This window comes from Megalops cyprinoides, chromosome 9, assembly GCF_013368585.1.
Source record: "Megalops cyprinoides isolate fMegCyp1 chromosome 9, fMegCyp1.pri, whole genome shotgun sequence".
Lineage (NCBI taxonomy): Eukaryota > Metazoa > Chordata > Actinopteri > Elopiformes > Megalopidae > Megalops > Megalops cyprinoides.
In genome coordinates this window covers 29,012,179-29,040,014 of record NC_050591.1, presented here as the reverse complement: position 1 = coordinate 29,040,014, position 27,836 = coordinate 29,012,179, and the positions used below count along the sequence as shown (strand labels likewise).

The following is a 27,836-nucleotide window of genomic DNA, read 5'->3' as shown; positions in this document are numbered from 1 at the left end:
TTTACTAGGAAGAAATATATTATGCAGCCTACACAATAGATTTGGTTTTTGTTCCCTCCAGATCCATTATTATTATTTGATAGTTGTCATATCCCATGATATGTCTTAGGGTGAAGTAAAGAACACTATGTGAACTGACTTTGTGACACATGCCCCAACATTTACATGATCATCACAACACCTTAAAGGAAACAAATTAACAATAACAGTATTTTAAGTCTGCTTATTTGACAGCTATGCTGGATATTTTTGCTTTAAAATAGATTATTTGAAATGTTGAACTATGCATAGCTACACTGTGTATGTTTGAAATCAGTCATATACACCACTTTATAGCTGTATTGCTTCAGAAAATACTAGCTACACAAAACGAACCTGCCTTTTAAGGAAATCCTCTTTCCATTTAAGAATGAATGCAGCTGAGGGAAATGGACCAGAAAGACTGGTTGAATGTTGTGAATGTGGCTCTGAGAGATCCATTGTGTCTGCATTTGGAATGAGGCCATTCACTTGAATTATGTAAGAAGTTTCAGCAAACAAAAAACAACAAAAGTCTGTGGCTCAGTATCAGAAACTTACATTCAATTTCAGCTGACACTGCTAAATCTATGGGCACTGATGCTATGAAAAATAAATGCTTTATTGAGCAGTACCACAAGTGGTTTACAAATTTGCTTTATTGCTCATGGTCGGAAAATCACAGAAAAACCTTGGCAACCAACTAAGGTCACAGTGTATTGCGAGCAAATGCAGTAATCTCACATATTAGCCCCATTTCCTATATGAATCTGTGTGAACGGAGGAGTTCCCATTATGGATGACCCATTGTGTTTGTGTCAGTTTGTGTGCACGTCCTTGCACTCAGACACATTTTATGAAGGATGACAATATCCATTAAAATGCCACGCAAACTGGGAGTTGATCATTTTACTTAGGCATGCCACCACTCTGAAAACAACCATTACAATGTATGTTGCTGTGAAGTCACTCGCTATATATTTTTGTGGGCCTTCACTTCTGCTTTCAGTATGACACAGAATGAAAAAGTAAAAATAGATTTCTTCCTCATAATGCTTTCCTCAGTTTTGGCTAAATGTATCCGGTCTGTCTGTCTACAATATCACGTTTGTACAATTAGAATCATGCTCTTTTTGTAATGGTAAGTACATCATCACAGATGTATATATTAAATATAATATAAAATGGTCATACATTAAAATGAGGAATATTCCACATATATAATGGACACCATCTTTTGTTGCCAGAAGTTGTCGATTGTTTGCGGCTTTGTGCAAGCCTTGAAACCCACATTTCATGACACCTTTCCTAAATCTTCACTATGTCAGTTTATTTTTTCCTTTTAGCTAATTTAGCTTTCACCATTTTCCCCCATTGCCCTCTGTTTCTCTCTTGCACATGAATGCAACCCTGATTGCATAAAACAAGTGCCACAAAAACCAAACCAGATAAAGTACTACGTGCCATCTAGTGGTATAGATGGAACATGACATGAAAAGTGTGGAAGCGGCACGGGCACAAGGATGAAATTGCCAATATTGACTTTAAAAAAGTTCTCCGTTGTGTGACTCTATTTTCTGGCTGCATGTTTTGCATTGTGAATATCAAGATCAGTATTGTATTTAGATGCAGCTATAACAGCACACTGGCTGAAGAACAATATTCCAAGTGTTTTACTTGGCAGAATTGTTTCACCAAAGACACATAATGTTCTTGTTTTTACCAGGGGAATATTTGTCTGCAATTGAAGACATGCAAAACAATGAATTAAAGAGATTACGTACGGGTATGACTGAGTTTGTAGAGTCCTTAACTTTATTACTTGTACTTATTTATTCTGTTATTTATGATTTATTCGGTAATTGCGCTTGGATGGACATAACACCACCATTGTCCGTTCCTTCCTCCATTCATTGTTTTTGTGATCTGCGTTTTAATGGTGTGATACTGTAAGCTTTCTCCAAGCGAACAACGTCCGTAAAGCAACCTAACGCGAAAGATACCATCAGTGTTTCTGCCATCTACCCGTTTGGTCTGTCTGCTCTGTGGTTCGTAACTCGATTAGTTAACATCACGCCCAAATAAGTGCGGACGCTGGTTCTTTCTGTGCTGGGAAACTGCGAGCACAGAGCTACACAGAAAATGGCACTTCACGTACCTAAAGCTCCGGGCTTTGCCCAAATGCTAAAAGATGGGGCTAAGGTAATGTACACAATGTCTTATTAAACTAAGTTTAAGTTGCTCCTGAGTTTTTGTTATAGTTTCTGTGGCAATAAAGGACACGCGGTTGGCTTCTGTCATGCGGTAGCTAACGTTACCTAGCCGGGAAGATGTGCTTCTAGAAAGAACCATTCTAGCCAAACCCATGTCTCCGCATTAGCTAACGCTAAGTAGCCACTGTAGCTAACCTGTTTTCTGTGATGTCGCACTGTTCTTGAAGAAAACACATTCTTTGTGTCTTGAAAATACTTGATGTGATCTGTGTGCTGGTATCTGTATATTAATTTCTAGGGGGATTAGCTAAAATTAGCCATTGCTAGCTAGCGAGATACAGGATGATGCACACGTGCAATACTGGAGTCACACACCGAGATTGCCTGTTATGCCTGTTTACGCCTTGTGTATTTCGCCCTGTGATAGTTGGGGCATTATTATTAACGCATTGTTGTCGACGCATTATTGCTGAACCATATGAATTACCAGAAAACCGACGAGCTAAATTACTAAGCATGACAGTCTTTATTGCATGTACTGAACTAGCTACCAATGTAGCTACTACTGTTGATCATTATATACCCATACTAGCATGGTAAAATAACTGTTAGCGTGCCGGTTTCATGAAACGGTCTTCCATGTTTTATTGCTTGCTTTGCTTTCTGGTGCTATGTAGCGTTTAACAGGTCGTTGCTAGACAGTTGTATCAGCCTGACACTGTCATCTTGATACAATTGGAAAACTGCCAACATGAGATGATCGCTAGCTCGGATTAGGAGCAAGCTAAATAATCCATGGAGTCGAGATGAAATATCCCTGTCAACGCAAGATACCTAAGTAGCTATCCAGTTGCTATCTCTCTAGCTAGTAGGTTGTAAGCAATGTCGAGTTGTTTGTTCGTGCCCAACATGATTGAATTTATGTCCTGGTAATGTTCATTACTATTGGACATTATAGATAGCGAGACAGGTAGATGTACACCTGTATGTATATTCCAGAGATATTATGAATGATTGCAGTTTTTTTTTTTAATTATACTGTGATCTCTTGTCTTCTGAGTTTTGTTAATTTCCGTGTTTGATTCATTATCTTGCTCTTATGCATTAAAAGGCTGGGTAAATAAAATATTCTGTAGTTCGGTGCCACATTCTTATTTCATAATTTTTTTTCTGCTTTTATTTAAGCACTACTCAGGGTTAGAGGAGGCTGTCTTCCGCAACATTCAGGCATGCAAAGAACTGGCCCAGACAACACGAACTGCCTATGGGCCAAATGGTAGGTGCTTTTGTCCTGTATGTGTGATTCTGGTAACACTTATGAAATAACGCATGTGTTTTTTCAGTCGTTAAGCACATTAGTTCTCAGTACAACATGTTTTAATACAGGTATGAACAAAATGGTCATCAACCACTTGGAGAAACTCTTCGTGACCAACGATGCTGCCACCATTTTGCGAGAACTTGAGGTGAGCTAGCTCGCTGCATAACACTGCAGTCAAAGATCTTCATCTTGAAATGTGCACATATGGACGTGCGGATTTGCCTTAACTGACTTCCAGCTCTGATTGCCTCAGGTTCAGCACCCTGCGGCAAAGATGATCGTGATTGCATCCCACATGCAGGAGCAGGAGGTGGGAGATGGGACCAACTTCGTCCTGGTGTTTGCCGGGGCACTGCTGGAGCTGGCTGAGGAGCTTCTCCGAATGGGCCTGTCTGTGTCAGAGGTGAGAGTGAGCCTAGAGCAGTGGCCTCACTAGTTCATCCTTCACTACTCTTCCTGCTCTCACTATTCTTCACTCTCTTTCTTGTTTCCCCAAATCAGTTCAGGTAATTACCGCTGTGCCATATTTCTGTGTTCAAGGTGATCGAAGGGTACGAGATGGCCTGCAAGAAAGCCCTGGACATCCTGCCAGAGTGCGTTTGTTCCTCTGCCAAAAACCTGCATGATGTGGATGAGGCCACGGCTATGATCCGCACGGCTGTCATGAGCAAGCAGTATGGCAACGAGGACTTCCTGGCCAATCTTATCGCACAGGCCTGTGGTGAGGATTTGCACTGTGTCACACATAAAGCAAAAGAGATCCTGGGATGTTTTTTGGTGCATTGTAGCATAGTGGTAAGGTGCAGGACTTGTAACTGAAAGGTTGCCGTTTGGTTTCCCCACTGGGGCACTGCCGATGTACCCTTGGGCAAGGTACTTAACTCTCAATTGCCTCAGTAAATATCCAGCTGTATAAATGGATAACATTTAAGAAAAGCTGTAACTGATGTAAGTGACTCTGGGTGAGAGCGTCTGGTAAAAGCCAATAATGTAATGTAAGGTAGTGGTGCAGTTATAAAATACAAAATATTTGTTAAACGGTTGCCAGTATCTTTGATACAGTGTGTCATTAACAGTTATGTATTGTAAAGTTTCTGACTGTCTGCTGTTATCATTTGTAATTGCTGTAATATTCTGCCAGTGTGTTTTTGCTGTTTTTTTTTTTTTTGTTATCATCATGTAATTTGTTTGTCAGTCTGTGTTCATTCTTCTGTGTTGCAGTTTCCATTTTTCCTGAGTCTGGTAATTTCAATGTGGACAACGTCCGGGTGTGCAAGATTTTGGTGAGCGCTTTGGTCATCAACATTAGTTGAATGTGTGTCTCACGTTGCATAACCAGTGATCTAAGGGCACTCTGTTTTTCCCCCTTTGCAGGGTAGCGGGTTAACGTCATCTTCAGTCCTGCATGGAATGGTGTTTAAAAAGGAAGCAGAGGGAGACATCACATCTGTCAAAGATGCAAAAATAGCAGTTTTTTCATGTCCGTTTGACTGCATGGTGACAGAGACCAAGGTAAGCAATTTGTTTGTTCCAGTGTTATACATAATACATAATTGATCACATTCTGAGTGGTTTATCTTTTGATGTGAAGATAAAATTCAGTGAGTTGCCTATCTGTCATTACTGTGTTATAAGAACCTATCCTGCATGCAGTGTGGTTAATGTTGTGTGACTTCCTTGAAATTTTTAATTTGAAAAGACCCAGCTCTGATCTTTATGTGTTGACCCTTTCTTATAGGGGACAGTTTTGATAAAGAATGCAGAGGAGCTTCTGAGCTTCAGTAAGGGTGAGGAAGACCTGATGGAGAACCAGGTAAAAGCCATTGTAGAGGCTGGCGCCAATGTGGTGGTGACAGGCGGCAAAGTAGCGGATATGGCCCTCCACTATGCCAACAAGTATCAGCTCATGGTGGTGAGGTAAGATGCTTTCTGCAATCACACCATGTCCTCTCCACGAAACTAGCTTCAATATTGACACTTACTACAATCTGTCCACAGAATTTACAAATTATGTGATTATTGATACAGATATTAGTCTTGTTTTCTTCCACCCCCCCAGGCTAAACTCTAAATGGGATTTAAGAAGATTGTGTAAAACAGTGGGAGCTGTTGCACTGCCCAGATTGGTAAGTCTTGCTAACGAACTCAATTTTCCTGCAATGTGAACTCCACGTCATTCTTTGGAAGATACTGTAGCATTAGGGTCTATGCTTTATTTCTGTTTTTAGTTGTTAAAGAGCTGTTGACCAACTCTGTCATTCCCTCTCCGCAGACGGCCGCCACCCCAGAGGAGATGGGTCACTGTGACAGCGTTTACCTTACTGAAGTTGGGGACACCCAGGTGGTTGTCTTCAAACACGGTAAGCCCTTGTTCCTGACATGGAGGTTGACACGAGGGCACATACTGAATGATGCGCATTCATTTGTATATAAAGATGCCGATTACAAACTGTTTGGTATCTGATGCCTGTAATGCATGGTCCTCATCTACAGAGAAGGAGGATGGAGCCATTTCCACGTTGGTCATCCGTGGATCTACAGACAACCTGATGGATGACATTGAGCGAGCTGTAGACGACGGAGTCAACACATTCAAGGTTCTCGTCAGGGTAAGGAAGACTGACTTGGACAGACAATTCCACTGTTTTGAGAAAAAAGCATAAATGCACCGAGCTGTAGATGACAGTGCTGTATACTGTATAAAGCAGAACGGTTTATAACGCTGAATTGAAAGTTTAATACTTTAAGGTCATGTTCATGTTTGTCTCAATTTAAGTGTATCTCATAATTATTTTTTTTTTCTGCCTGTAGGACAAGCGTCTGCTTCCAGGTGCTGGGGCCACGGACATTGAGTTAGCCAAACAGATCACGTCTTATGGAGAAGTAAGCACATGTCCCAGTCCATAAACCTCAGAAGTGCATTGATTTCACAACAGAGTGAAGCAATATTTTGCATTTTGTGGGTGAAAATGGCTCTTGCCTGCTAACTGGCTATATTATTGTTATGACCTCCCTCGTGCACACTCACTATACAGTGTAATATACTCCTAAGATGAAGTGGTGAATCCTGTCGTGTACAGTATAATGGTTTTATCTTATGTTTTATTTGGGAAGTAGCATTTAAGGTGCTCAGGGCACACTTTTTGTGGATTACTGTTGTCTGTGCTTGGCTGTTGGTGTTTGGTGTCTAAGCGCCATTTGTCTGTGTGTTACAGTCCTGCCCTGGTCTGGAGCAGTATGCCATTAAAAAGTTTGCAGAAGCATTTGAGGCTTTGCCCCGTGCGCTGGCTGAAAATTCCGGTGTCAAGGGCAACGAGCTCATCTCCAAACTGTACGCTGTGCACCACGAGGGGAACAAAAATGTTGGCTTTGACATTGAGGTGAGCGGTGATGGTCTGGGCATTGTAGGTGATGTAGGATACGCATATAAAGCGTAAAAATATCTGGACTGATTTGTATCCTGTGAAAAAGACAGGGTTTGTAGGGGTGTACATTTAATGACAAAATAGATGTTCAAATTGTTTTGCATTAGGATGTAGCAGTCACAATATGTAAATGGAAAATTCTATTCATTGTGCATGTTTAGTCTTCTGAATGGATTGTCTGAATGAGAACAGTGTGTGGAAGGTATAAAACAAAGCAGGAATTCCACAGCTGAGAGTTCCCTTTCCTTACCTGTGCAAGGGTTTGCTTGTTTTTCCAAAGGGTGAAGGTGCAGCTGTGAAAGACATGCTAGAGGCTGGCATCCTGGACCCCTACCTGGTGAAACACTGGGGCATCAAACTGGCCACCAACGCCGCTGTCACCGTACTCAGAGTTGACCAGGTGAGATTCCACATTTACTTGGCTGTTTCTTCTGAGGTTTTGCTGGATGGCTGCCAAGGTTCAGGAATCAGCCTTTTAATAATCACTCAACAGAAATGTTTAAACATGAGTGTAAAATGTTGATGTAATTCTTATGTGTCAGATCATTATGGCTAAGCCAGCAGGTGGACCGAAAGCTCCCAAACAGCAGAGCCACTGGGACAAAGACAGCTGGGAAGATGAGCCTGATAAATTTGACACCCATTATTAATCTGAATTACAAAGGTGCCTCAGCTAAAGGGTGTTAACGACTCCTGAGAAACTGCACGCACACACTCACCAGATTTGTGTGTGGCAAAAATAACTTGTTTGCATTAACTTGAATGGGAGAGAAACAACTGGAGTTTGTTGTGATTATTTTACATAAGTTAGCAATGGGTTTTCCTCACAAGCATGCTAACATCACATTTCTTTCACTTGGGTGACACGAGTGGAAAAGGCAGATTAATGTCATGTGTTTTGCAGTAGCTGTTAAAATGTGGACATAATGAATGTTGATTCTCTGGCTGGAGGCCTTTCTGGCCATAGGCAAATGCAGTGTGAAATGCATGGTTTTTCTGCATGCTGTGTGAACAGAACATAGTCTCATTACCAGGAGAACCACTTCAAGTTTTGAGATTTGTTCTTTTGAATTATGCATTTATTTAATCTAAGCTTGATGCTAAAATGGCAATGACAAAAACACTCAAATTTTAGACCTTGTGCCAGCAGATTGGGTGCATTGTGAACTTACTTTTTTGTCTCCCTTCAGATCATCATGGCTAAACCAGCAGGGGGACCCAAAGCTCCCCAGGGCAAGAAGGACTGGGATGAGGATGACTGAATGAGAACTGCTGCCCCACCCAAGTAGAGCCTTTTAGGAGACACTCCCTGGAATGTCTCCCATGCAGTTATTAAATGAAAACGTCATTGTATTTTTAGGAAACCCATGCTTTACAGTGAAAACTATGCCATTTTCCAAATAAAATGCACTTGAGCTATTCATGTCAATTTCCAGATTCCAGATTTCATTCATTTCATTCATCATTCAGCTGTACTTGAAGCCCTTGGCCTTCGGAAGATATGCTGTATAACCCTGCTCACAACATATTTTGTTTTCAAACAAATATGGATTCTGGGCTGTACATGCTGTTGATCAAGATTCAACAATGAAAATATCTCCTGCTTCTAAAATCACACATCAGTTGTTTTAAGAAAGGAACCTGAAGCAATCTGAGTGTCTTTACAGCAAAAAATACCTTTAATTGAATGTTGGCAGCATCATAAAAAGTTACAGAAATAAATACTTCATACAAATGAATTACTGTTTTAATCACAAAATTAGACACTATAAAAAGATATCAGTTTCATCCATTTCAAGTTCTGTGGTTTTTGCACACTCATGTACATGGCAAATAAATTGGCTGCCTTCTATTATCGTGCTCTTAAGACGTAACAGCAATTTTTAGCAGCAGATCCATTAGATCTCTTAATATGCCCAGATATCTACGGAATTAAATATTGCTGTATATTTTCACAATACTTGGTAGAACATGTATTCTTCCCTCAAATGCAGGATGTGCAAAGTCCTGAATTCAACTGGCATCCCATTATTCAGTGTAATATAATATGCAAACCGTTTCTCACCCTTTCCTATCAGCGTTTACATGATAGAGTAATGACTTGAATGAATCTGCCCTTTCCTGCACCAGCATTACTGTTACTGAAATTAATTCTTAAGGAATCACTGCATCACTGGATGCACTGAATTTCGAGCAGTCGTACATACACACTCTGCAGGCCGTCCCCGGAGGTGCACAGCGGTTCTTTTCTGATGTGTGAAGCAACCGGAGGTTTGTCCCTGGGCTCTGTGCATGGCGGATGAAACTAGGAGATCCTCTCGTAGAACAGGAGGTAGGCTTGCGAGTTCTGCACTTTGGTCTCTGGAACGGGCTGCACGCTGGTATCACTGATGTGGTACCATGATCCCTTAAGCGCCTCGGCATCACCCCCTGATATGGAGACAGTGAATGCTGCATGAGTTCCTGTGGTTGCTGATTTACCAGATATTTCATCATTTGCTCAATGCCGTCAGTGTCATTTGTTTTACGGTTCTTTCTACAAAGCAGAATACAATAACTATTTTATTAAGTTAGACGGTCAATTCGATCAAACTAAACACCAAAAGCCTGGCCATGTTCATTCATTGTTTAAAACTGTACATGCAATACGGTATACTCGCCTTGTGTCGTCGGCCCATTGAGATGTGAGGGCAGAGTGGGTCTTGCTTTTACATAGGCGGTGTAGTGTCCCGACCTCATTGTGCCGCTGTGTTCAACAATCCCGTAGAGGCTGTACAGCATCTGTGTCTGTCCCTCTTGCACATTCTGCACCAAGGTCACAAAACCAGGTATCGGACCGGTCCTCCGGATCTTAATTGACTTAACACTACTGTACACTTCATAGTACTAGTGTAAACCCTTACATGCAAAAGCATTTTTACTTCTCATTTTTTTAATGCCTTGTGTAATTTTCTATCATTAATACAACACTGAACACTGATCCAGTGCAAAGTGCCTAAGAGCTGCTCCGGGAGTAAGTTTCATTACCTTGCAGTTGACCGAACAAAAAGGTGCCAGGTCCAGAATTTGAGGGAACTGGACATGACGGTTGACCTTGCACACACTGTAGGACACCTAGGGGAAAACAAAGCAGAGTGGCAAATGGAGATCACGGCTCAACGGGCTTTCACCATGTACACTTTGATGTCTGCTTCTCATTTCATTCAACTCATTCTTTCTTGTCTTGATTGCTCTACCTTTTTGCACTTTGGGGAAAAAAAAGCTGTTCTGAATTCTTAGCAGAAATTGACCTATGGTTCCCAGCTCACCTCTGATTGCTCTACCATTCTCACAATCTATAATTCAGTATATACAAATTTCCATACAGTAAGAAAATGTAAAGGTTGCTGCTGATGAGGGTACACTGTAGGAATACTAATCTTTGGCTTCGAGTCAGATGAAGAGATTGTACCTGGCCACGAGGCCAAGGCTGTGAACCCTCCGTTTGGATTTCATAAACAGCAAAAAAGGTGGATATGGGGTGAAGGAGGGACACTGTGAACAGCTGACACAAAAAGGATGTGATAAGTGGGATTTTGATTTGGTTAGATTTCTCAGAAAACTATCATGAATCTTCACTTGGAACTTTGGAACTTCGACTGCAAATTGTTTCACACTAGTATAAATCCTTCATCAACACAAATTAGTTCAGCTGACTGCAGTATTTCTGCCTTCCCAAAAGAGTGACCGTTTCGTCTCTTCAGTTCCTGGCTCTCTACAGCACTGAACTGAATTATTGAAGACTGCTGGTGTTAGTACCTGCTGGAATCGTTTCAGATGAAGAGTAAGTACTGGGGGAAGAGAAGAGATCAGCATCTGCTTCAGGGCATCAGTGTACACCTTCTCTTTGGCACCTGTTCAACACAAGCACAAGAACAAAATTATCAATCATGACATTATATATATGCTGTGAATCTTCATAGTCATGAAGAGTGACTGATTTTGAAAAATGAATTTTGACATGTAAAATGAAATATCTACAAAATATACAAGGGCAATTATGGCAAAAAAACTAATTGTAACTTCATCTTTATCAGTTATGCTACAGTTTCACTTACGGAGGTGATAATGGAAAAAGAAAACCTAAAAGGTACAATTTTACACATTTACTGAGTATTAACCTATACTAAATTTAATTTTATTCAAAAGTGTGATACAATTGAATATACCACACTGAGAATTCTGTTGTATACAAATTCACTCATGGTGGTATTCATGACACAAAAAATGTGTAAATGATGCTAATTTAGCAGGGCTAAAAAATATCCGGATGTATCGATTTCCCCAGATTCTATTTTCACCACACTAGGACATCTCTGGCATAGAATTAGTTTCAGCACACTAACACAATAATCAGCATGTTCAATACACACTACAATTCATCCAATATTTTCAGTTTCCTGTCTGGAACCACACACCACCATCTTTGGCGCTAGGCTATTCCCATGTCAGTTACAGCACCGCCCAATTCTCGACACAGTGCACAATTAAGCTCAATGCTTAGCTCACTCCATGCTATACGTTTTCTTAACTCTAACTCTCAACCTTTTCAACTGTAAAACAACCTTGGTATCGCTACGCAAATTAGATGCACTGTACCCTCGGACGCCTTGCTGCGTGACTGGCGTCGCGAGCACGTGACGCACAGCAGACTGTTGTTCTTCGTGAGATTCTCCACCTCGGTGAACTGGAACAGACACGACTGCACTGAACACTCCTGCTTCTCTGGAGCCACCCTGGTGGCCAGCGTGTGGAAGGCCAGCTCTGGGTCCTGGTTCACCACCGTGTACTCCCTGGTGTCGACGGGCGCCTCCTCGTTCTCCACGTCCAGCTGAATGTCCTCTGGGGCGACGAAGACGTTATTCAGGGAGAGCCGGGTCATATCTTCGGTGACCTCATCTTCCTCTGTAGCAACTGTGTCCTCTTCCTCTGCCCGGTTTTCTTTGTTGATTTTTTCTTCCCCGTCCTCAGTGTTTTGGTCCACAGCCAGGGCTGTGAAACGGTTGTTAAGTACAGACACGTCATCTTCGCATTCTGCTGTCTCATCCTCCTCCTCCTCCTCCTCAGGTGCTTTCTCCTTGCCCTGCTGGTCTCCGTCAGGCACCTGACTGCCCTCCTGTGTATGCTCTGCTCCAGTTGGTTTGCCTGCACTCGCGAAATCCTCCACCGCTGCTTGCGATTCGCCCTTCTCCCCTTGAGCGGCTGTCTCATCTCCCTCTACAAGCTCTGCTGAATCCTGATTGGCTATGGTGTCCCACGTGACTTTGCTCCCCAGCTTCTGCTGCCGCCTTTGGTTCTGTTGTCAAAGTCAAGTGAAAATAGGACGGCCGCAAGGTTAAACTCTGTGGAGATCAGGTGATGTTTAAATCCACTCTGAACAATGAGACAGATACATAAACAATGCAAACATGAATCAGAGGCACCACTTGTGAAGAAATTGTTCTTCTACATGCCTGTCTCCGCCCCCACCTTTGCCTGTTTCTTTGCCTGCTTCTTGGCCTTCTTCTGCTGGTATTTGCTCCCTGCACCAGAGGGGATGTCCTCAGTGCCATTGGTTAATGGAACAGGGCTGTCCCGGTCACTGTCCTTGGCATCAGTGCTCTTCTGGACTTTCTTCTGATTCTTCTTCCTGTATGCCTGAGGGGGACAGATATTAGGCATGTGCAAAAGGAAGTATACACTTCTGATCAACTACACATGCCCTTCCTTACTCTCAAAGTCAGAGAAGTCTTCATTCATTAAGTAACAAATTGGGGAACAGAAGGCTACTAATATTTTTGAGGGATTTCCAAGCACTCATTATCACATACTATGAGGGAGAGCTCCTTACCTCATCTGAGACAGGCAGAGAAAGGTCCAGAAACATCTCAGTCACTGAGGAAACCTGTACGATACAGGGTTAAATTCAAGTAGAGATATTCACATCATCACATCTATTAACATACAAACTTTTATCTGTGAGATGGTCCCATACAAGCAAACCAAATCTGGGTGCATTGTGTTACAAAGCTTATTACATACTGTTCTGCACTGTTTACACATGACAGTGCTGGTCAGTTCTCCACCAAAAACCTGGTCAACAAAGTTCTTGGGTGCTCCATTTTTCTCATACTCTGGGAAAACACATAAAAACCCAAGTGAAATTTAGGTAGGTAATGCAAGAACCATGTATACAATTGAAATTGAAAACTGCACATTTAATCTAAAAAAAAAAAAAAAAAAAAGAACATTAGCTAGGACAGTCTTTCTATGTGTCTATCCAAGCTTTTTGCTTGGATAGACACATTAATTTGCCATCATGGTTTAGAGCAGCAGCAAGATAGGGGAATTTCCACTGGGGGACATGTGCCATGTCTGGTAAAACAGTGGACTGGTAACTAAGGTACAGGTGGTTGCTGCCTTTGCAGTTTGGACCCACTGTGTGATACACAGGCATGTCCTTGTGATTAAGAAAATGCAAGCAGATGATGCAGTAAATGGGTACAATGTGAAAAATTATAACAATTCATTGTGTCTATCAATTTCAAATTATAATTTCATCACTGACAAAAAGATTATGCAAAACTAACCTAAGTATACAAATTTATAAGAATATATACATGTAGATAAATGTACCTACCTTTAATTAAATTCTTTGATTCTTCAGCATCTGTATTTTTTCCAGACTTTTTCACTGCTTCCACAATCCCCAAACTTACTCTCTGAGAATACAAACATAACCACAATGGGCATATTAATCAAGTAGCAAATAGATCAAAACAATCACGTATCATGTAATAACCTCAGCAACTTGTCAATGGCTGCTGCTACATCAGACACAACGGGTTCACCAGTTTTTACTAGACAGACATTCATGTAGACATAATTTACACTTGTATGACTGTAAAACATGGATGTTCACTTCACGATAGGAGGGCACACCTTCATCTCCTCAGCTCTCATCCCATCCAGAAGATAACGCAAAAGCTCCTGGCTGTCCTGCTGCTGGAATCCCTTGAACCTGGCAGCCCTGAGGTGAGAGGGAACAACATAGAGCTTAAAAACTTATAACACTGGTCATATGTGAGACTGGTTTAAAAGGGATTACACAATATATTCAAATGACATTACATTACATTACTGTCACTAAGCAGACGCTCTTATCCAGAGCAACTTACATAGGTTACAGTTTTTACATGTTATCCACTTATACAGCTGGACATTTAGTGAGGCAGTTCTGGGTTAAGTACCTTGCCCTGCGTTTCAGTAGCCATGCCCCTGCAGGAATCGAACCAGCAACCTTTTGGTTACAAGCCCTGCTCCTTATCACTATGCTACACTTCCACCCACATGTGACAAGAAATACTGCACTGCTAGAATGATGATGATATGTACTCACTTCTTGCACACTTGTGTGAACAGCTCCCTGGGGGTGACCACACCCTTTTTTGTCTCCTGGATCTCATTCAACAGCTGACACATGGCCAGGGTGAGAGCACCAGGTCTCTCCAATGGGACCTGAATGGGCTCCTGAAAAAACAGCACATTCAAAACAGGTAACCTCTGCACTCATTAATGAAACAACTGAATCACAAAAAAGAAAAAGAAGGGTGGTAGTTACCAGCTCTGTGGATAGAGGGGTTATAGTAAGTGTGGTCTTGTCATCTGTTATTTCCTTAAGAATCTGCCTTAAGAGCTGCGTCTGGGACAGGTTCTGATGCCAAAAATGACAAATGTGAGCTGTACAAAATACAATTTAAATACAATTTATAATGTCACTGCACCTCCAATACCCAGCTACATCTCTTTACCTGTATGACTGCATTGAAGAAGCATGTGTTCCCAAGGTTGCTGAGTCCTTTGACAGACACAGTGGAGCCGCTTCCCACTGCTGGCAGCTTCTGGCCTTTTGAGTCACCGGTGTCTCTCTTAGGGTCCTTCTTCTGAATGGATATAGCTTCCTTCTCAGGCAGTTTTTCCTCAACAGCATTGACCTGGCTTTCTTCCTCTTTCACCTCTAAATGAGGGAAAAGAACATTTACAGTGTGTCCTGCAAAGGTTATCTCACTTGGGGAGGAAAGAACATGACTGCTGAGAGGCAATATTCAGTTCTGCTGCTTTTTACATTTATTTTTACATTTTTTCATTTGGCAGACGCTTTTATCCAAAGCGACTTTCATGTGAGGCAGAGTACAACACAAACAAAAATCCATATAAGAGCCATACTGAGACTTGACTTATTTTTGAAGGAAATGGAAAAACAACACTTAAAATGGGACATACTTCTCTGTGGTGTTCTCTTTGTGGACCCAGACAGAGCTTGTTTTTTGATGTTGTTTACCAGCTGGGCCAACTGCCCAGTGCTGGAATACTGAACATCATCATCACAGATGTAACACCTGGTGGGGAACACAAGGAATAAGATTTCACTGATGGGCCTCTGACTACCCTCACAGATTTCACACTGCTCCTGCACCCACCACCTTATTGTGCAAACCAGGGTGAAGGGAACAGGGGTGTCTTTGACACTAACCACACACTCCAGTTATCCATACTCAGCACCAGGCAATGTGGGTCTGACCGGGGCTTCTCATAGTGTTTGATGGCATGCTGATTCTCAGAGTTTCTTCCACAGCCCTGCAACAAACCAGTTCATTAACACCAACACAAGTAAGCATCTGCCACTAACAAGGAACATACAAAGTTCTGTCACTGTCATTACTTGTGGTGGGCTTACCCGGTGGCCACACTTCAGGCAGACCCAGATCGCTGGGGTCTCCCCATTCAACTCCTCTTCCTCTGATGGGGATGGTACACTCTCCTCCTTACACTCCAGACAGCTGAACCAATTAACATCCTGCGCAATCTTTCTCAGCAGGCTCTGATCAATACCCTTACGGATGTGGGTGCAGGAAGGACCTGCCAGGACAGTATTGTGAGTTTCATCCCAAAACACAAACTCTCTACAGTTTAGAGTAAATGAATATAATAAATTTTTTTAATTAGTGTCTCGTGATTGCTGCCATAGTTATTATTCATTTGCCCAACATTTGCTCTTTTGACGGAATTTTAGTTATATTAGTTATTCATTGTTCCGCACTGTCTTAAAGAATTTACTCTGCCAGATGACAGATATTGCTTAATGCGGCTTACGCTGATTGAGAGGCTTCATTTACTAGCGCAGATTGAGCAGATTGACACACTTGATAAAACACTAATAATACGATTAACTGAGGGATTTGCAGAATGTTGACAGCGCCGTTTTCGTGAGTATCAGTTTAGTGAACCAGCCGACTCATCGATTTACTCTAACGGGGTAAGAGTAAGAGTAAGCACACCGGTGAGCATAAATGGCACTGATCAACTGAGATCCAGCAAAACCTGTCCAGTTCCAGTTAAAACAAATCCTTACCTGGCATGTCAAATGAATCATCCTGTTTAACGCTTTTTTCCTTCGCTCTCTTCTTCCCCATCGTGACCCAATATTGAGAACCTCACTAAGCACCGCACACAAGGAAAATCGCCTCCGCAAACGTTTTGAAGTGTAAATATTTTGAATGCTGTTTCTTATTATACGATACACCAAAGACTATAATTAAATTAACATATTGCTTAAGGGCATGCATTTATAATAATCTGCATCTCGGTCTTTTCATCATACGACTCCCTGGCCTTGCAAAATGTGGTTAAGCGGTTGGCTAAACCAAAGTGATCAAAAACAGCCACGTGCTAAAAAAACAACAGTAACTTATAAGCTAGACAGCTATTCATACTCATAAAATAAATTAAATTAAGTACAAACAATTCATCTAGGCAGATACACCTTTAAAAATATGGTTTCCGACCTGAGTGAAGATGATTTCAGGTAGCTACTGCTATACAGACTAGCAATCAGAGTAGCTAACGTGAGGAATGGTTTCACTGTCGACTAGCGGATCATACACTTTGCGCAACTATTTCTTGGTTAGACAAATATATTACAACTTCAAGCAGCCAAATAATTCAAAAATCTTCGTTTTACTATCAGCAGAAAATGTCACTTGATTCCTCTACATGGCTCTGTTTTAAATCTCAAAGCAACATAAGCTAAATGACTAACGTGTTTTACACTATGTACATATCCGGGATTCGAGCAAGTACATCCTGTTACCCCGGAAAAGCTTCAATTTCTGCTGAAAGTGCAGAAGAACTGAGAGAAATGTGCAGTACACGTTAAGTTTTGATAACAAAAATAAGATACACAAACGAACCCTAATGTCACAGATAAAGAAAGATAAGCTATAACGTTAGCTATACAAGACAAACAGTAAATGCTAGATTTGAATTAAAAATAAAGTGACTCCTGGTGCACTGGCGTCGCTGACTAGCTAACGTTGACTTGCTGGTGCCCAGCTGTTAGCTAAACTTAAGCTAGGTAGCCAGCCAGGTTGCAGCTGGTTTAGCTAGCTAGCCAACTAAGGATAGTTAGCCATCGCTAGGGAGTTAGTTGTCAGGCTAGAGAGGTAGTAATTTAACAGGAGCATGCATTGTTCGCAGTTAGCTAAAGTAGTTATATGATAACGTTAACTAGCAAGCTAGATTGTTGTCGGTTAGACGGTTGTACAGAGTTTCATGCAGTTTGAAATGTATTGCAAACTAACCAGAACAAACTCCCAAGTATGTTAGACTGGCTGGCTGGTTATCTTAAATAACACAAAATACACAATTAGCTTGCGTTATGATCTGGGCAGGTGAGTAGTTCGAAGTGCAAAGCTCGACGGATAACGCTGTTTTCCAACGTGACACGTTGCATTTGACTCCAGGATGTACTTGCAGGTAAGTGGTTAATGTACAGTATGTTTTCCCGCAGTTTGACGGGAATCGGAAAGGAATGGCTGGCATTGAAGAAGCTGAAGCACAGCTGTCAGAGATCGAGCTGCTGACCAGTATGTTCCCAAGCAAAGATGAATTTGTTATCAAGGATCAGCTGGCGCTTGCAGAACTGAGGGAGTATGTGGAGGGTACACTGGATTCCCCTCCGTCCTCCAGGCCAGAGTTCGTTATTCAGCATAAGATGGACACCGAGAGCATGGAAGGGGTAAATACTGACCTTATATATTAATGACATGTCCACGCACCAATTACTTTGAGTGTGTGTATCTGTAATTCTATTCGCTTCCTCATGGCATGGCTCCGATTTTTTAAAAAGTCATTTTCTCTCTTGTTTAAGGTAACATTTGCAGTCTCCTTTATGTATGTGTTGGACTACCCAAACGTTTTACCAGATATTTCTGTCAGGTATGTAACATGTTGTCTTGTTTTTCAGCAACGTGTTTGCAAACATTGCAAGCGGAAGGATCAATTGTATTTCTTCTACTTTGTCTCAGATGCGCAGAATTGAGCAGAGCTCAGCAGACCCAACTTCACATGGACATGAACTCATTCTTGAAGGAGAACTGCTGTGGAGAGGTGTGCGTGCTCTCAGCTGTGGAGTGGGTAAAAGACAACATACACCGGTATATCTCTAAGAATCCCTCAACCACTGCCCCAGCACCTATTACACAGCCAGAGGAGATGTTCACCAGACTCTGGATATACAGCCACCACATATATAACAAGAGCAAGCGGAAGAACATCTTGGAGTGGGCACATGATCTGGGCTTAACTGGTTTCAGCATGCCTGGGAAGCCTGGTGTGGTCTGCGTGGAAGGTCTCCAGACATCCTGTGAAGAATTCTGGGCCAGGTGTGGTATAATGTAACCTGCCTTATATGAACTCTATATATAGTTCATATAAGCCATGGTATAGTAGTCAATGATCTTATACAATGCCAAGTGCTCATGTGAAAACATTTTTTGCCATTACCTGTAGGGTGAAAGTATTAACTTGGAAGAGGATCCTGATACGACACAGGGAAGACATTCCTCTGGACAGCGAGGTGGGCCACAGGGAGGAGACACTGAGCTCCTTTCGCAAGTTCTCTGGCTTTGAGGAGACCATCTTTGACCCCCGTGGGAGCAGAGGGAATCATATGGACCTTGGACAGCTTTACCAGTTTCTGAATGAAAAGGGGTGTGGGGATATTTTTCAGCTTTACTTTGGGATTGAGGGGAGGTAGTGGCTGGTGCAGTGGCCACTCTCGCAAAAGCATTCTTGTCTTGCTTAGAAATATGAAAAACTCTAGGGAGGTGTATTGCACAATCTTTGGCATATTCATGATTCCAGCTTAAAACAGCGATTAAACCAGACAGACAAACAATCAGCCAGATTTCGGATATTGTACTGTTGGATCACAGTAGATTTGAGTAAAAAATGATAATGTAAAATGTACTTCCTTGTTTGTGTATGCAGGAAGTGTTTTTGAAAATTTTTGTTCCTGTTACAAATAATATTAAAAAAAGACTTTATGCAGGTACCATGTGGTCAAGTTTTTTAAAAATAATTTCTGTAAAATGAGATCTCAACACAAACTGGTCTTTATCACTTGGTTGGTTTTGGTGGTTTTGTATGCACTATGATCCTATTGAGTAGCTCTTTATAGGACAGAAACATTTGTCTGTCTTTTCTCTGTCAGTGTCTTTATCTTTCCTTCAACAGTTTCTTTTCTCAAAGGTTTCTTTTCTTGAATAGGCTCTTGGTCCAGCAAAGTTTTTTGAGTCATTCAAATTTGATTTCCCTTGAGCAGTAGAAGATTTTGAGATTTTTGGAGTCTAGTGTGTCATCAGTTATTTTCCTCTCTTATAGCTAAAACATCAGCAATAACAAAAACGGGTAAAAACCTACTCTCTCACAAGCAAAGTTATTGCTTCATGCTCATTGGAATACTTATGCATTGATCACATCCCCTTATTCTCATATAGGTGGAGCTGGTGTTGCTGTCCAAATTTGTGAAGCAAAAGAAAAAGGGAACAGGCCAGCATGTTATCACAGTATCATTCAACAAGGAGTTTCAGTGGTAGAAAAAGAACTTGCAGCACAGCAGTGATAACTACAAAACAACTATGCACTCACACACCTATTGTGCACGTGGACTGTCCCACAATAACATTAATGCAGTGTTCATTAGTCTGCAAGAAATGAGTTTAAAACAGAAATGACTAATGCTGTTTATTTAAAGCAATGATTTTTTTAATCCTATCATTTAAAACACTATGCCACAATTCACTCATCTGTAATGCCCCTGAGAGACAATATACACATAAACCCAACAGGAAAACTTTTGAAGCTTCTGTTGAATTTTGTTCCTGTTTTGGATGACCTTCAATGGTGATCAAATGGCTGTTTGTCATTTTGAGATAGTGCCAGTGTAAGAGCACAGTCTGCTTTATCATAGCTTACCCTGCTTAGTGACAGCCACTGTTCGTAATCTCTTTGAATTTGTTTAATTCTATGAAATCGTATTGAAAGCTTAAAAAAATTAGATTCTTATGAGAGTTCTTGAACAAATAATTTTATGAAAACTTGGTGCTTTTCACACCCTCAAGAAGGAGCAAAGTGCTCTTCACTTAGTTTGCCTTGACGAGGTATATACAGTTTGTTCTTTGCAGTTTGTTCTCTTTTTTCAGGATAGCGCCAGAGGTGACTCTTGTCATAGATGTGTCTTGTAGATGCAGAGGTTAGCTATTCCACCAAGAAATGCTGATGTGTAGACCTGCCAAGGGAGTCCTTTCACAAGAAGAGCATTGTGAAGATGAAAACAGAAGCTGATCAAAGTGTGGTAAACCAGGATTTTGGTCTGACAAACTGTAAATATTTAATAGAGCCTCACAGTACAGAACGTTCAAAACTGCAAAGTTGTCCAGACTTTGCTAAAATACATTTTTCATGTATAATTTGTATGTGTGTGCTCTTTTATAAAACTGCTACTACTAGTACTAATACTATTACTAATAATAAAACCTGTTTTTGACAACCAAAGACAACAGGTTTGTGAAAATTGATCTAAATGTTTGCATCATACACTTTGTACATCACACAGAGGATAAGAACATCTCCCTGTTGTCATCTGAGCAACTCGTATAGAAGCCTCACAAGGGAACCTTGGCCTATGAAACAAACCCTAATAAAGCTAATTGTATTCTGTCACTACAGATTCCCTCCTGGCTAATGGCAAACCAAAACTCCTTAGCCAACTGAACCACTTGTGAGCCCCTTCAGGCTTTTTCAGCTCCGCTTAACTCACTCACAGGAATACACCACAGTGCAAGGTAACACACAAGGTATTGTATCAGTCATCTGAGAAGTACAGCAACTTCCTTTGTGTTGCTTCATTGAGTTAAACCCAGTCCTTGAAAAGACTCAACCCATCATTGTTTAAAGACTAACAATGATGAAGTCCAAATGGGATTATTGGGGATTTGCAATCCTTATTTTTTTCACCCAACCTTTTAAAAGCTGTTTTGCTGAAGGAGCATAGAAGGACAGCTACTGCATCTAAAAGTGAACTGCTGGGCCTAGTGTCAGCAGAGAAGGGCCCACTTGACAGAATCAAGGAAAAAAACAGTGTGCAAATAATTTGTGTTCAACTGTGCAAGTTCATGAACTGATCAACATTTTTCTTAGTCTGAAGAATTTGAATGTAGTTCGTGTTGTTTCAAAAGACGGAAAGTGAGTGCTGAGTTTCAGTGCAACACATCACATCAGATGATAGGTGGCAGCATTTTCTTACCAAATGTGTTGCATTCGCTTGGCATGAACACATTTTCCATGCTTGGCTGATAAATGTTTTCAACTTTATTATGAGATAAAACTTTCTCTAGACAATGACCGCTATCTATTCAATCATTTTTGAAACTTTGATTACAGGTTTGATTTACAGTAAAAGGTCTGCACACTGTAAGTTCTGTTATCTTCTTTTTTTTTTTAGTTGAGAAGTTGCTCTAGCCAATGAGAAGCGAGAATGCCATGGAACATAAGAGGCTCTCTGAGGTCCACCAACATGGCAGCACCTGTTCATCTTTTATGGGTCAGCCAAACGACCCAGTCATTTCATAGTTGGTTGGCTGTATTTGAAAGCACATGGGTGCCTGGAGAGGTAGTGGACTCAGCTCCTCTGCCTCTGGCTCAGCATGTTTTTATTAGAGTAGGCCCCTTAATCTCAGTGCAATCATCATTTTCCCAGCCTCCGTGCAGTGATTGGCAGTGTGTCTGTGAATGCACTGTGGCGAGATGGCCATTTCGCTTTGCGGTGCAGCAGAAAGACTGACCCACATCTCTGAAGCTGCTCTGCCGGTGCTCCAGTTACCTGTGCTCCGGCTTTGTGTTGTACAATGTACGGCTTGACTCCCTGTGCATACAGCAGTTGGGATGATTAAAAAAAATGCAACTGACCTACCATTTTTCTCTAACAAACTTAACAACAGTTTTTCAGCTGTAATCAAAGCAATGTCAAGCAACTTTCTATACAATCAATAAAAAGGAGACTGAGGATGTGGTAACAGTACCTGCTAAGTAACAGGACACAAATGTATGTGAGTAATGTGTTAAAAAAGTAAAAAGTTAACTACCTCACACACACACATTTTTATGTCTTCATATAATAATAACAATAATAAGAATAAGAATAAGAATATCTGTCATATGCATACTCAGACAAAAGACAAAACAAAGCAATGTTTTATTGTCTTACACAAAATTTCCTATTGCTTCCTGTTTATTTTCTATAAGATGCTTTGTAGGATTATTTCACTTCCTGATCTGAGAGCTGGAAAAATGCACTGATATTCTCCAGCTATTTACACTATCTGCCAGCTGTTGGTTTCAGAAAAAGCATTTATGAGGGATATCCTTAAAAAAAAAAAAATCACCAGAAAGTGGCCTACAGTCAGGCAAAGCCTTTATTTTAATGAGTAATTAAAGGGGAATTTTGGGAGGAGCTGCTTGGCCTCTGTGTTGCTGATGCCTTCATGTGCAGGGCTCGGAGAGAAGCAGCACAGTCGAGGGTTATGCAATCTCGACCAATGAAATGAAGTGTCCAGACGGGAGGAAATGAGTGTGAGAGTTCAGAACAAATGGGGCAGGATCTGAAGAGAATGCACCACTGATGCCATCAAAGGGTGTGAATACAGAGAGGAGGCAGAGGGAAGACCTTTACCTGTTCTGTGGAGTTTCAGGTTGTCTAATGGCTTACACGTCTGAGCTGACTTTTTAGAAAATAACCAAAAAGCAGCATCGGATTTCACTTCTGTTTGATTAAGAGTACTGAAAAATCTGAAAATGTTCAATCATAATTCTATAAAAAGTTTATCCACTGTTGATACAGGAATAATTTTATTCCAAAGTATACATTGTGATGTCAGATATGACAAATTTCCTTGGAGAATGCAGCTCTGAATGATGATGATGGTGGTGATGATCATCATTAATATTATTCAATACTTTTTTTCAAGCTAATTCCCTGGTATTAACTAGAGTCACATGGCCCATGTCTGTGGGTACAGAGCTCTATGAACCTACCAATGAACAAACTGTATCATCTTTTGTGCCATTTATCTTCTTCACTGTTTCCATGCACGGATGCTGTTTTATTATTTTTGGATTTCATTGTGTGTGGGAATGGAGATGTGAAATGGGATCAAATTACCAATAGCCAAGAAGCAGTGCCGACCAGACCAACCCTTTCATCTCAAGAGTCTGTAATATCCCCTAGTTATGAACCAAGGATATTTGAATTATAACAGTGAGGGTAGAGGAAGGTCTATTTTCCACTTGATGTCTTGTTTATTCATCCAAAACCCTCACAAATAAAGTGCTGCAAAAGAAGCTTACCCCCTTTTACCCCTTTCCTGCTTAAGGGTTTTTTTGTGTTTTTTTTTTTGTTTGTTTTTTTGTTTTTTAAAGAGGGCGAACATTGAAAGTGAAGGTATGAGGTTGTCCTCTCACTGTTGAATCAGATCCTTCGATTTTGAATAATACTACATACTGAAAAATTATTGCAGGAGCCGGAAGATTAAATATGGCAATAACAGGAGAGGGAATGCCCCTTCTGTGATATATGTGCATGCTAATATGAGACATATTTAATATTTCTTCCAATAAACGGCTCCAAGACAAATTTCATGTCCTCAAGTTTGTACACACTGATATTAAAAATAGACCAGTCTAATCTGAAAGCTTTTAAATTTTTCCCCTCACATGATACACAGAAACATTTTAGGGGTTAGATGAGTTAACATAACAACTTACTTAAAATCACATTATGGACGGAAGTCATCAAATGTTCCCACCATTAGCATAGATTAAATATTACCAGTATCAGGAAAGTTGAATTTGTTTGCCATGGCTTACTTCATTTCAGCACTGAATATCTCATTTTAATCATATCAATATCAAATTTGAATTAATGCAAGGAAGTGACATTGGTTCTGTAACAGTTGCTGGAACATAGTGAGCTGCTTCAGCAGAGTGACTCCAAGGCACTATTTTTCTGTGTCCAGTGCAATTACTACTACGTCGCCGAGTGCGTCCCCATACAGAGGCTCAAATCACAGCAATTTCCTGCACCTGTCCTCATGTAATTTCCAGGCTCCTCGTTGCCAGGAAGCAGATCCGATTCCCAGTAATCAGGACGTAATGTGGCCGCACACAGTCCCCCTCCATGTTGCTGAAACCTTGTAGCCAGCAGCGCTGACAGTCCACAATCACTATAATCATCAGAGGTCAAGAGGGGGAGTGTCATTTCTCCATACATACACATATGCCATATGTCGCTTCATAGTATGCTTTATGGGTAACATGTCACATTATAGTATGCTTTTGTCACTGTACAGGTACCCTGTGCTAGAGAAAAAATGACATTCACAGACAAAATCACCCTTGTGTGTAAGTAGCTACTGATGTCTGCATGAGTGTCAATGAGCTTTAGAGAAAAAGACCGAAATTGATGGGAGGCTTCTTGTTAGTGACAATGTCCTATCCTGATGAGTTGACCCATGGATTTATCTCTAACAACTGAAAATACTGAAGTGATTCTTAGGATTTCCTCTCTGTTATATTCTGAAAAACTGGTTATAGGATAACATGAATATTTTTTACATTGCGAATAAAACTGCTATGTTACCCAGCACCTGGAGCAGTATATGTGTGCAAATTTTAGCAAATTATTTTTTGTATTTGACCCACCTTGTGACTGTGGTGACCTAACTGTTACTGCAACCCCCAGTTTTTTGGTCACTTATGCATTACCATGTACTTGATCTGAGAATCACAGTTCTTTATGTACTGAACTCTCTTTATAGAAATGTTTACATATAATTTAATATGAAGTCATGAACTGTACAGCCAAAGGAGTTGTTTGCAATGTTGCAAGCTATCATATTGAATCACCACAGTAGCAATAATGACCTTTCTTTATCATTCAAGGGCAAAAATGCACAAATAGCAACAAGGCTTCAGTGCTTTACTACTTCAGAGCAGATGTCTGATTTTGATGCTCTATAGTCAGAGCTGTTGAGACAAGATGGTGGGTGCATGGAAACACTGATTTACATTTACTTGCTGGAATGTTAAAAAAAACTGGAATCCTTGAGAGTGTGGCTCCATACTGCAGTTCATATCCTAAATGCTTGGAGCACCATGACAGACTCCTTCCACCAAATGCAAGCTATGTAAGTCACTCTGGAAAAGTGCATCTGCCTTTTCCACATCTGCTTCCCTCTGACAGAAAGAGTGACCATACATAAAGCATATAAACCAACTGACAATCAATTCTTTATCATTCCTTTTATGCCTTTGTATGCTTAACTGCTACAATCATTACTTGTGAAATACTTTTTACATAAACAATAATTTCCTCAGTGTAGGTTTCATTTTTGTTACCAAGACATTTTTCCTATCATTCAACAATATTTATTCCTGACCCTACAACGTTGTAAGCTTCGGCAGAAGATACTGACTAATGTGTTCCAAAGAAGCAGTGAGAGAGAGAGAGAGAGAGAGATCGAGAGGGAGAGATGAAAAAAACAAAAACTGTAAAGCTGTTTACAGCAGAATTGGCCGGCTTTCGGGCTGTCCATATCTCCCCAGGTCTTAATTACTTAAGTGCAAGCCGTTATGTGGAGCAGAAGTCAACTCACCTGCAGGTTGTAATCAGTGGCTAATTGAAAAGCACTAATAAACTCTGCAGGAAGCTGGACAAGGAGAAGTAGGACCGCTTACCTGAGTCACTGTTCTCTCCTCACTGATCCAGTTTTTAAAAAAAAGCATTAAAAGGCATTGTTGTGTGAAAGTCCATGCATCCATGGTGGAGAATGGGTTTTGGCCACATACTGTGGTGAGCACAGAGTGGTGCACAGAGTAGTTAAGGACATAGTCTTATACTCTCTGTGCTCTAAATCACTATCAGGCTAGGCTCGATCAGCTGTGACATATCATTAAAAACTGTTGAAGATTGATAATATCAATGCAATTGCTGAAAATTGTTATTTAATGTGTTTCCACAGTCACATTCATTTGGGAATAAAATCGGCAGCAGGTGGTGGATTTGACCTAATGCAGTAGGTTGTGCGGTAGTTGGGCTGTTGATGCATATAATGGAATAACACAAAGCTCCAAGCTCACAGTGAGGTTTTTAAAAACAGGGGATTTTATTCCCAATCCTCTGCACATCTGGCAGGCTGACAGAGAAGCACTTGTTTTGTTTTACTGAAAGTCAGACGCCATCAGCCAAGTCAAAACTTTTTATACTTTTCTCTGAAAGTTGCCTTCCTCTTAATACATGGAGTGAATAAAAGATGTGGGTTTTGCACGGAATGCAAATTTGTTTTCCACACGCAGACCATGCCTATCTCTACCTGTCTTCTTTTGAAATATTTTCAACGGCTGTGTAAAAATAATGAATATTCCATGAGTGGATGCATGCCTCAAATAAGTATTAATATTAACATTGATGCATTAGAAGCTGTATTCACAGCGATGCAGATTTGTTAGTTTTCTGTTCTTAAATCAATTTAATACTATATGATTCTGTTCCTCAGTTTGTAAGCATAATGTTTATATTTGATTTGTATTAGCCTTCCTTGGGAGCATCATTAATCTTGCTTTGCACCCTTGTGAGATGAAAGAATGGCTTCTCTGTGGTGTGCGAGAGACTTAGTTGTATGTATCTGTTAGCTTCCCTCAAACAGCGGTATTTCTCCTCCTTTACTTTAATGAATGTGCTGACAAATTATTTAGCGCTGTGCAGAATATACGATGAATGGAGACACCAAGCACAGCTGCCACATGCAGATAGCACTTATGATAATGGTTCTAGGAAACATGTGGTTTTGAGATCTGCATGTATACACACACATACTGTGTGCACACATGTAATCCTGTTTAACAATGTAATTGCATATTGAGAGCCTCCTCAAAGTGACATTTATATGATAGCAGGGAATGACATTATTGTTAAACAAACCATTGCCTTGTCTATTCTTCTAAATAACTGGTTTCTAGAGTGTATATATTATTTTATCCACTTTCAGTCTTATTTAAGGCTACTGGATACCAGAAATAGTAAAAGTATAATCTACCATGGAATTTAAGGGCAAACTACACCAGCATGTGTGGATGCACACATTTTTTCCATCATTAATATGAAATAATAAAGAGTCTTTCTGTTCCCCATGTGTTCATGTGTTGAAATGCTCAAGCATGTTATTTTTTTCAGAAGGACACATGACATGGATCTACTTTTGTTAATACTCACTTTCAACCTCATTGGTCACATTTCACTTCATCTCACTACATGTATGACAATACAGTATACAGCCAACAGAGCAGCTATTAGGAACCCAGATAATTCATTAACAATGATTTGTACTGGGAATCACCACAAAGAAAACCATTAAAGAGATGTTGTCAATGTTTAAAGACAGGGGT

At 40.7% G+C, this 27,836-nt stretch overlaps 3 protein-coding genes across 3 annotated transcripts; 2 read left to right on the top strand and 1 right to left on the bottom strand.

The window, feature by feature from the left end:
- Positions 1-2,081: 2,081 nt before the first annotated feature.
- On the top strand, positions 2,082-8,406 carry LOC118783143 (T-complex protein 1 subunit theta-like). The gene is made up of 15 exons (XM_036536853.1): positions 2,082-2,220; positions 3,417-3,507; positions 3,618-3,697; positions 3,806-3,955; positions 4,093-4,273; positions 4,774-4,835; positions 4,927-5,064; positions 5,291-5,469; positions 5,612-5,678; positions 5,825-5,912; positions 6,046-6,161; positions 6,364-6,435; positions 6,768-6,932; positions 7,258-7,377; positions 8,168-8,406. Exons 1-15 carry the CDS (start codon positions 2,161-2,163, stop codon positions 8,237-8,239), a joined length of 1,641 nt encoding a protein of 546 aa, XP_036392746.1. The 5' UTR covers positions 2,082-2,160; the 3' UTR covers positions 8,240-8,406.
- A 267-nt stretch (positions 8,407-8,673) lies between these two features.
- On the bottom strand, positions 8,674-16,854 carry usp16 (ubiquitin specific peptidase 16). Its single transcript, XM_036536529.1, has 17 exons — positions 16,408-16,854; positions 15,733-15,914; positions 15,529-15,632; positions 15,279-15,394; positions 14,807-15,012; positions 14,617-14,709; positions 14,395-14,525; positions 13,938-14,025; positions 13,636-13,717; positions 13,038-13,129; positions 12,847-12,900; positions 12,486-12,653; positions 11,616-12,312; positions 10,776-10,870; positions 10,005-10,091; positions 9,638-9,782; positions 8,674-9,407 (listed from the first exon to the last, which is right to left on the bottom strand). Exons 1-17 carry the CDS (start codon positions 16,466-16,468, stop codon positions 9,283-9,285), a joined length of 2,526 nt encoding a protein of 841 aa, XP_036392422.1. The 5' UTR covers positions 16,469-16,854; the 3' UTR covers positions 8,674-9,282.
- A 330-nt stretch (positions 16,855-17,184) lies between these two features.
- rwdd2b (RWD domain containing 2B) lies at positions 17,185-19,235 on the top strand. The gene is made up of 5 exons (XM_036537371.1): positions 17,185-17,725; positions 17,845-18,072; positions 18,205-18,272; positions 18,362-18,718; positions 18,846-19,235. The coding sequence occupies exons 2-5, from the start codon at positions 17,866-17,868 to the stop codon at positions 19,090-19,092; spliced, it is 879 nt and encodes a 292-aa protein (XP_036393264.1). The 5' UTR covers positions 17,185-17,725; positions 17,845-17,865; the 3' UTR covers positions 19,093-19,235.
- The last annotated feature ends 8,601 nt before the right edge of the window (positions 19,236-27,836 follow it).

What these genes read in the sequence shown, in the direction of transcription:
- LOC118783143 (XM_036536853.1), top strand. Translation starts at nt 2,161, where the DNA reads ATGGCACTTCACGTACCTAAAGCTCCGGGCTTTGCCCAAATGCTAAAA. An exon ending in TATCAGCTCATGGTGGTGAG is followed by an intron (nt 5,470 to 5,611) that starts GTAAGATGCTTT and finishes CCACCCCCCCAG; the next exon opens with GCTAAACTCTAAATGGGATT. An exon ending in CTGTTGCACTGCCCAGATTG is followed by an intron (nt 5,679 to 5,824) that starts GTAAGTCTTGCT and finishes CCCTCTCCGCAG; the next exon opens with ACGGCCGCCACCCCAGAGGA.
- usp16 (XM_036536529.1), bottom strand. Translation starts at nt 16,468, where the DNA reads ATGGGGAAGAAGAGAGCGAAGGAAAAAAGCGTTAAACAGGATGATTCA. An exon ending in ATGGATAACTGGAGTGTGTG is followed by an intron (nt 15,395 to 15,528) that starts GTTAGTGTCAAA and finishes GTTCCCCACCAG; the next exon opens with GTGTTACATCTGTGATGATG. An exon ending in TTTGTTCGGTCAACTGCAAG is followed by an intron (nt 9,783 to 10,004) that starts GTAATGAAACTT and finishes ACCTTGGTGCAG; the next exon opens with AATGTGCAAGAGGGACAGAC.
- rwdd2b (XM_036537371.1), top strand. Translation starts at nt 17,866, where the DNA reads ATGGCTGGCATTGAAGAAGCTGAAGCACAGCTGTCAGAGATCGAGCTG. An exon ending in ACACCGAGAGCATGGAAGGG is followed by an intron (nt 18,073 to 18,204) that starts GTAAATACTGAC and finishes CTCTTGTTTAAG; the next exon opens with GTAACATTTGCAGTCTCCTT. An exon ending in TTACCAGATATTTCTGTCAG is followed by an intron (nt 18,273 to 18,361) that starts GTATGTAACATG and finishes ACTTTGTCTCAG; the next exon opens with ATGCGCAGAATTGAGCAGAG.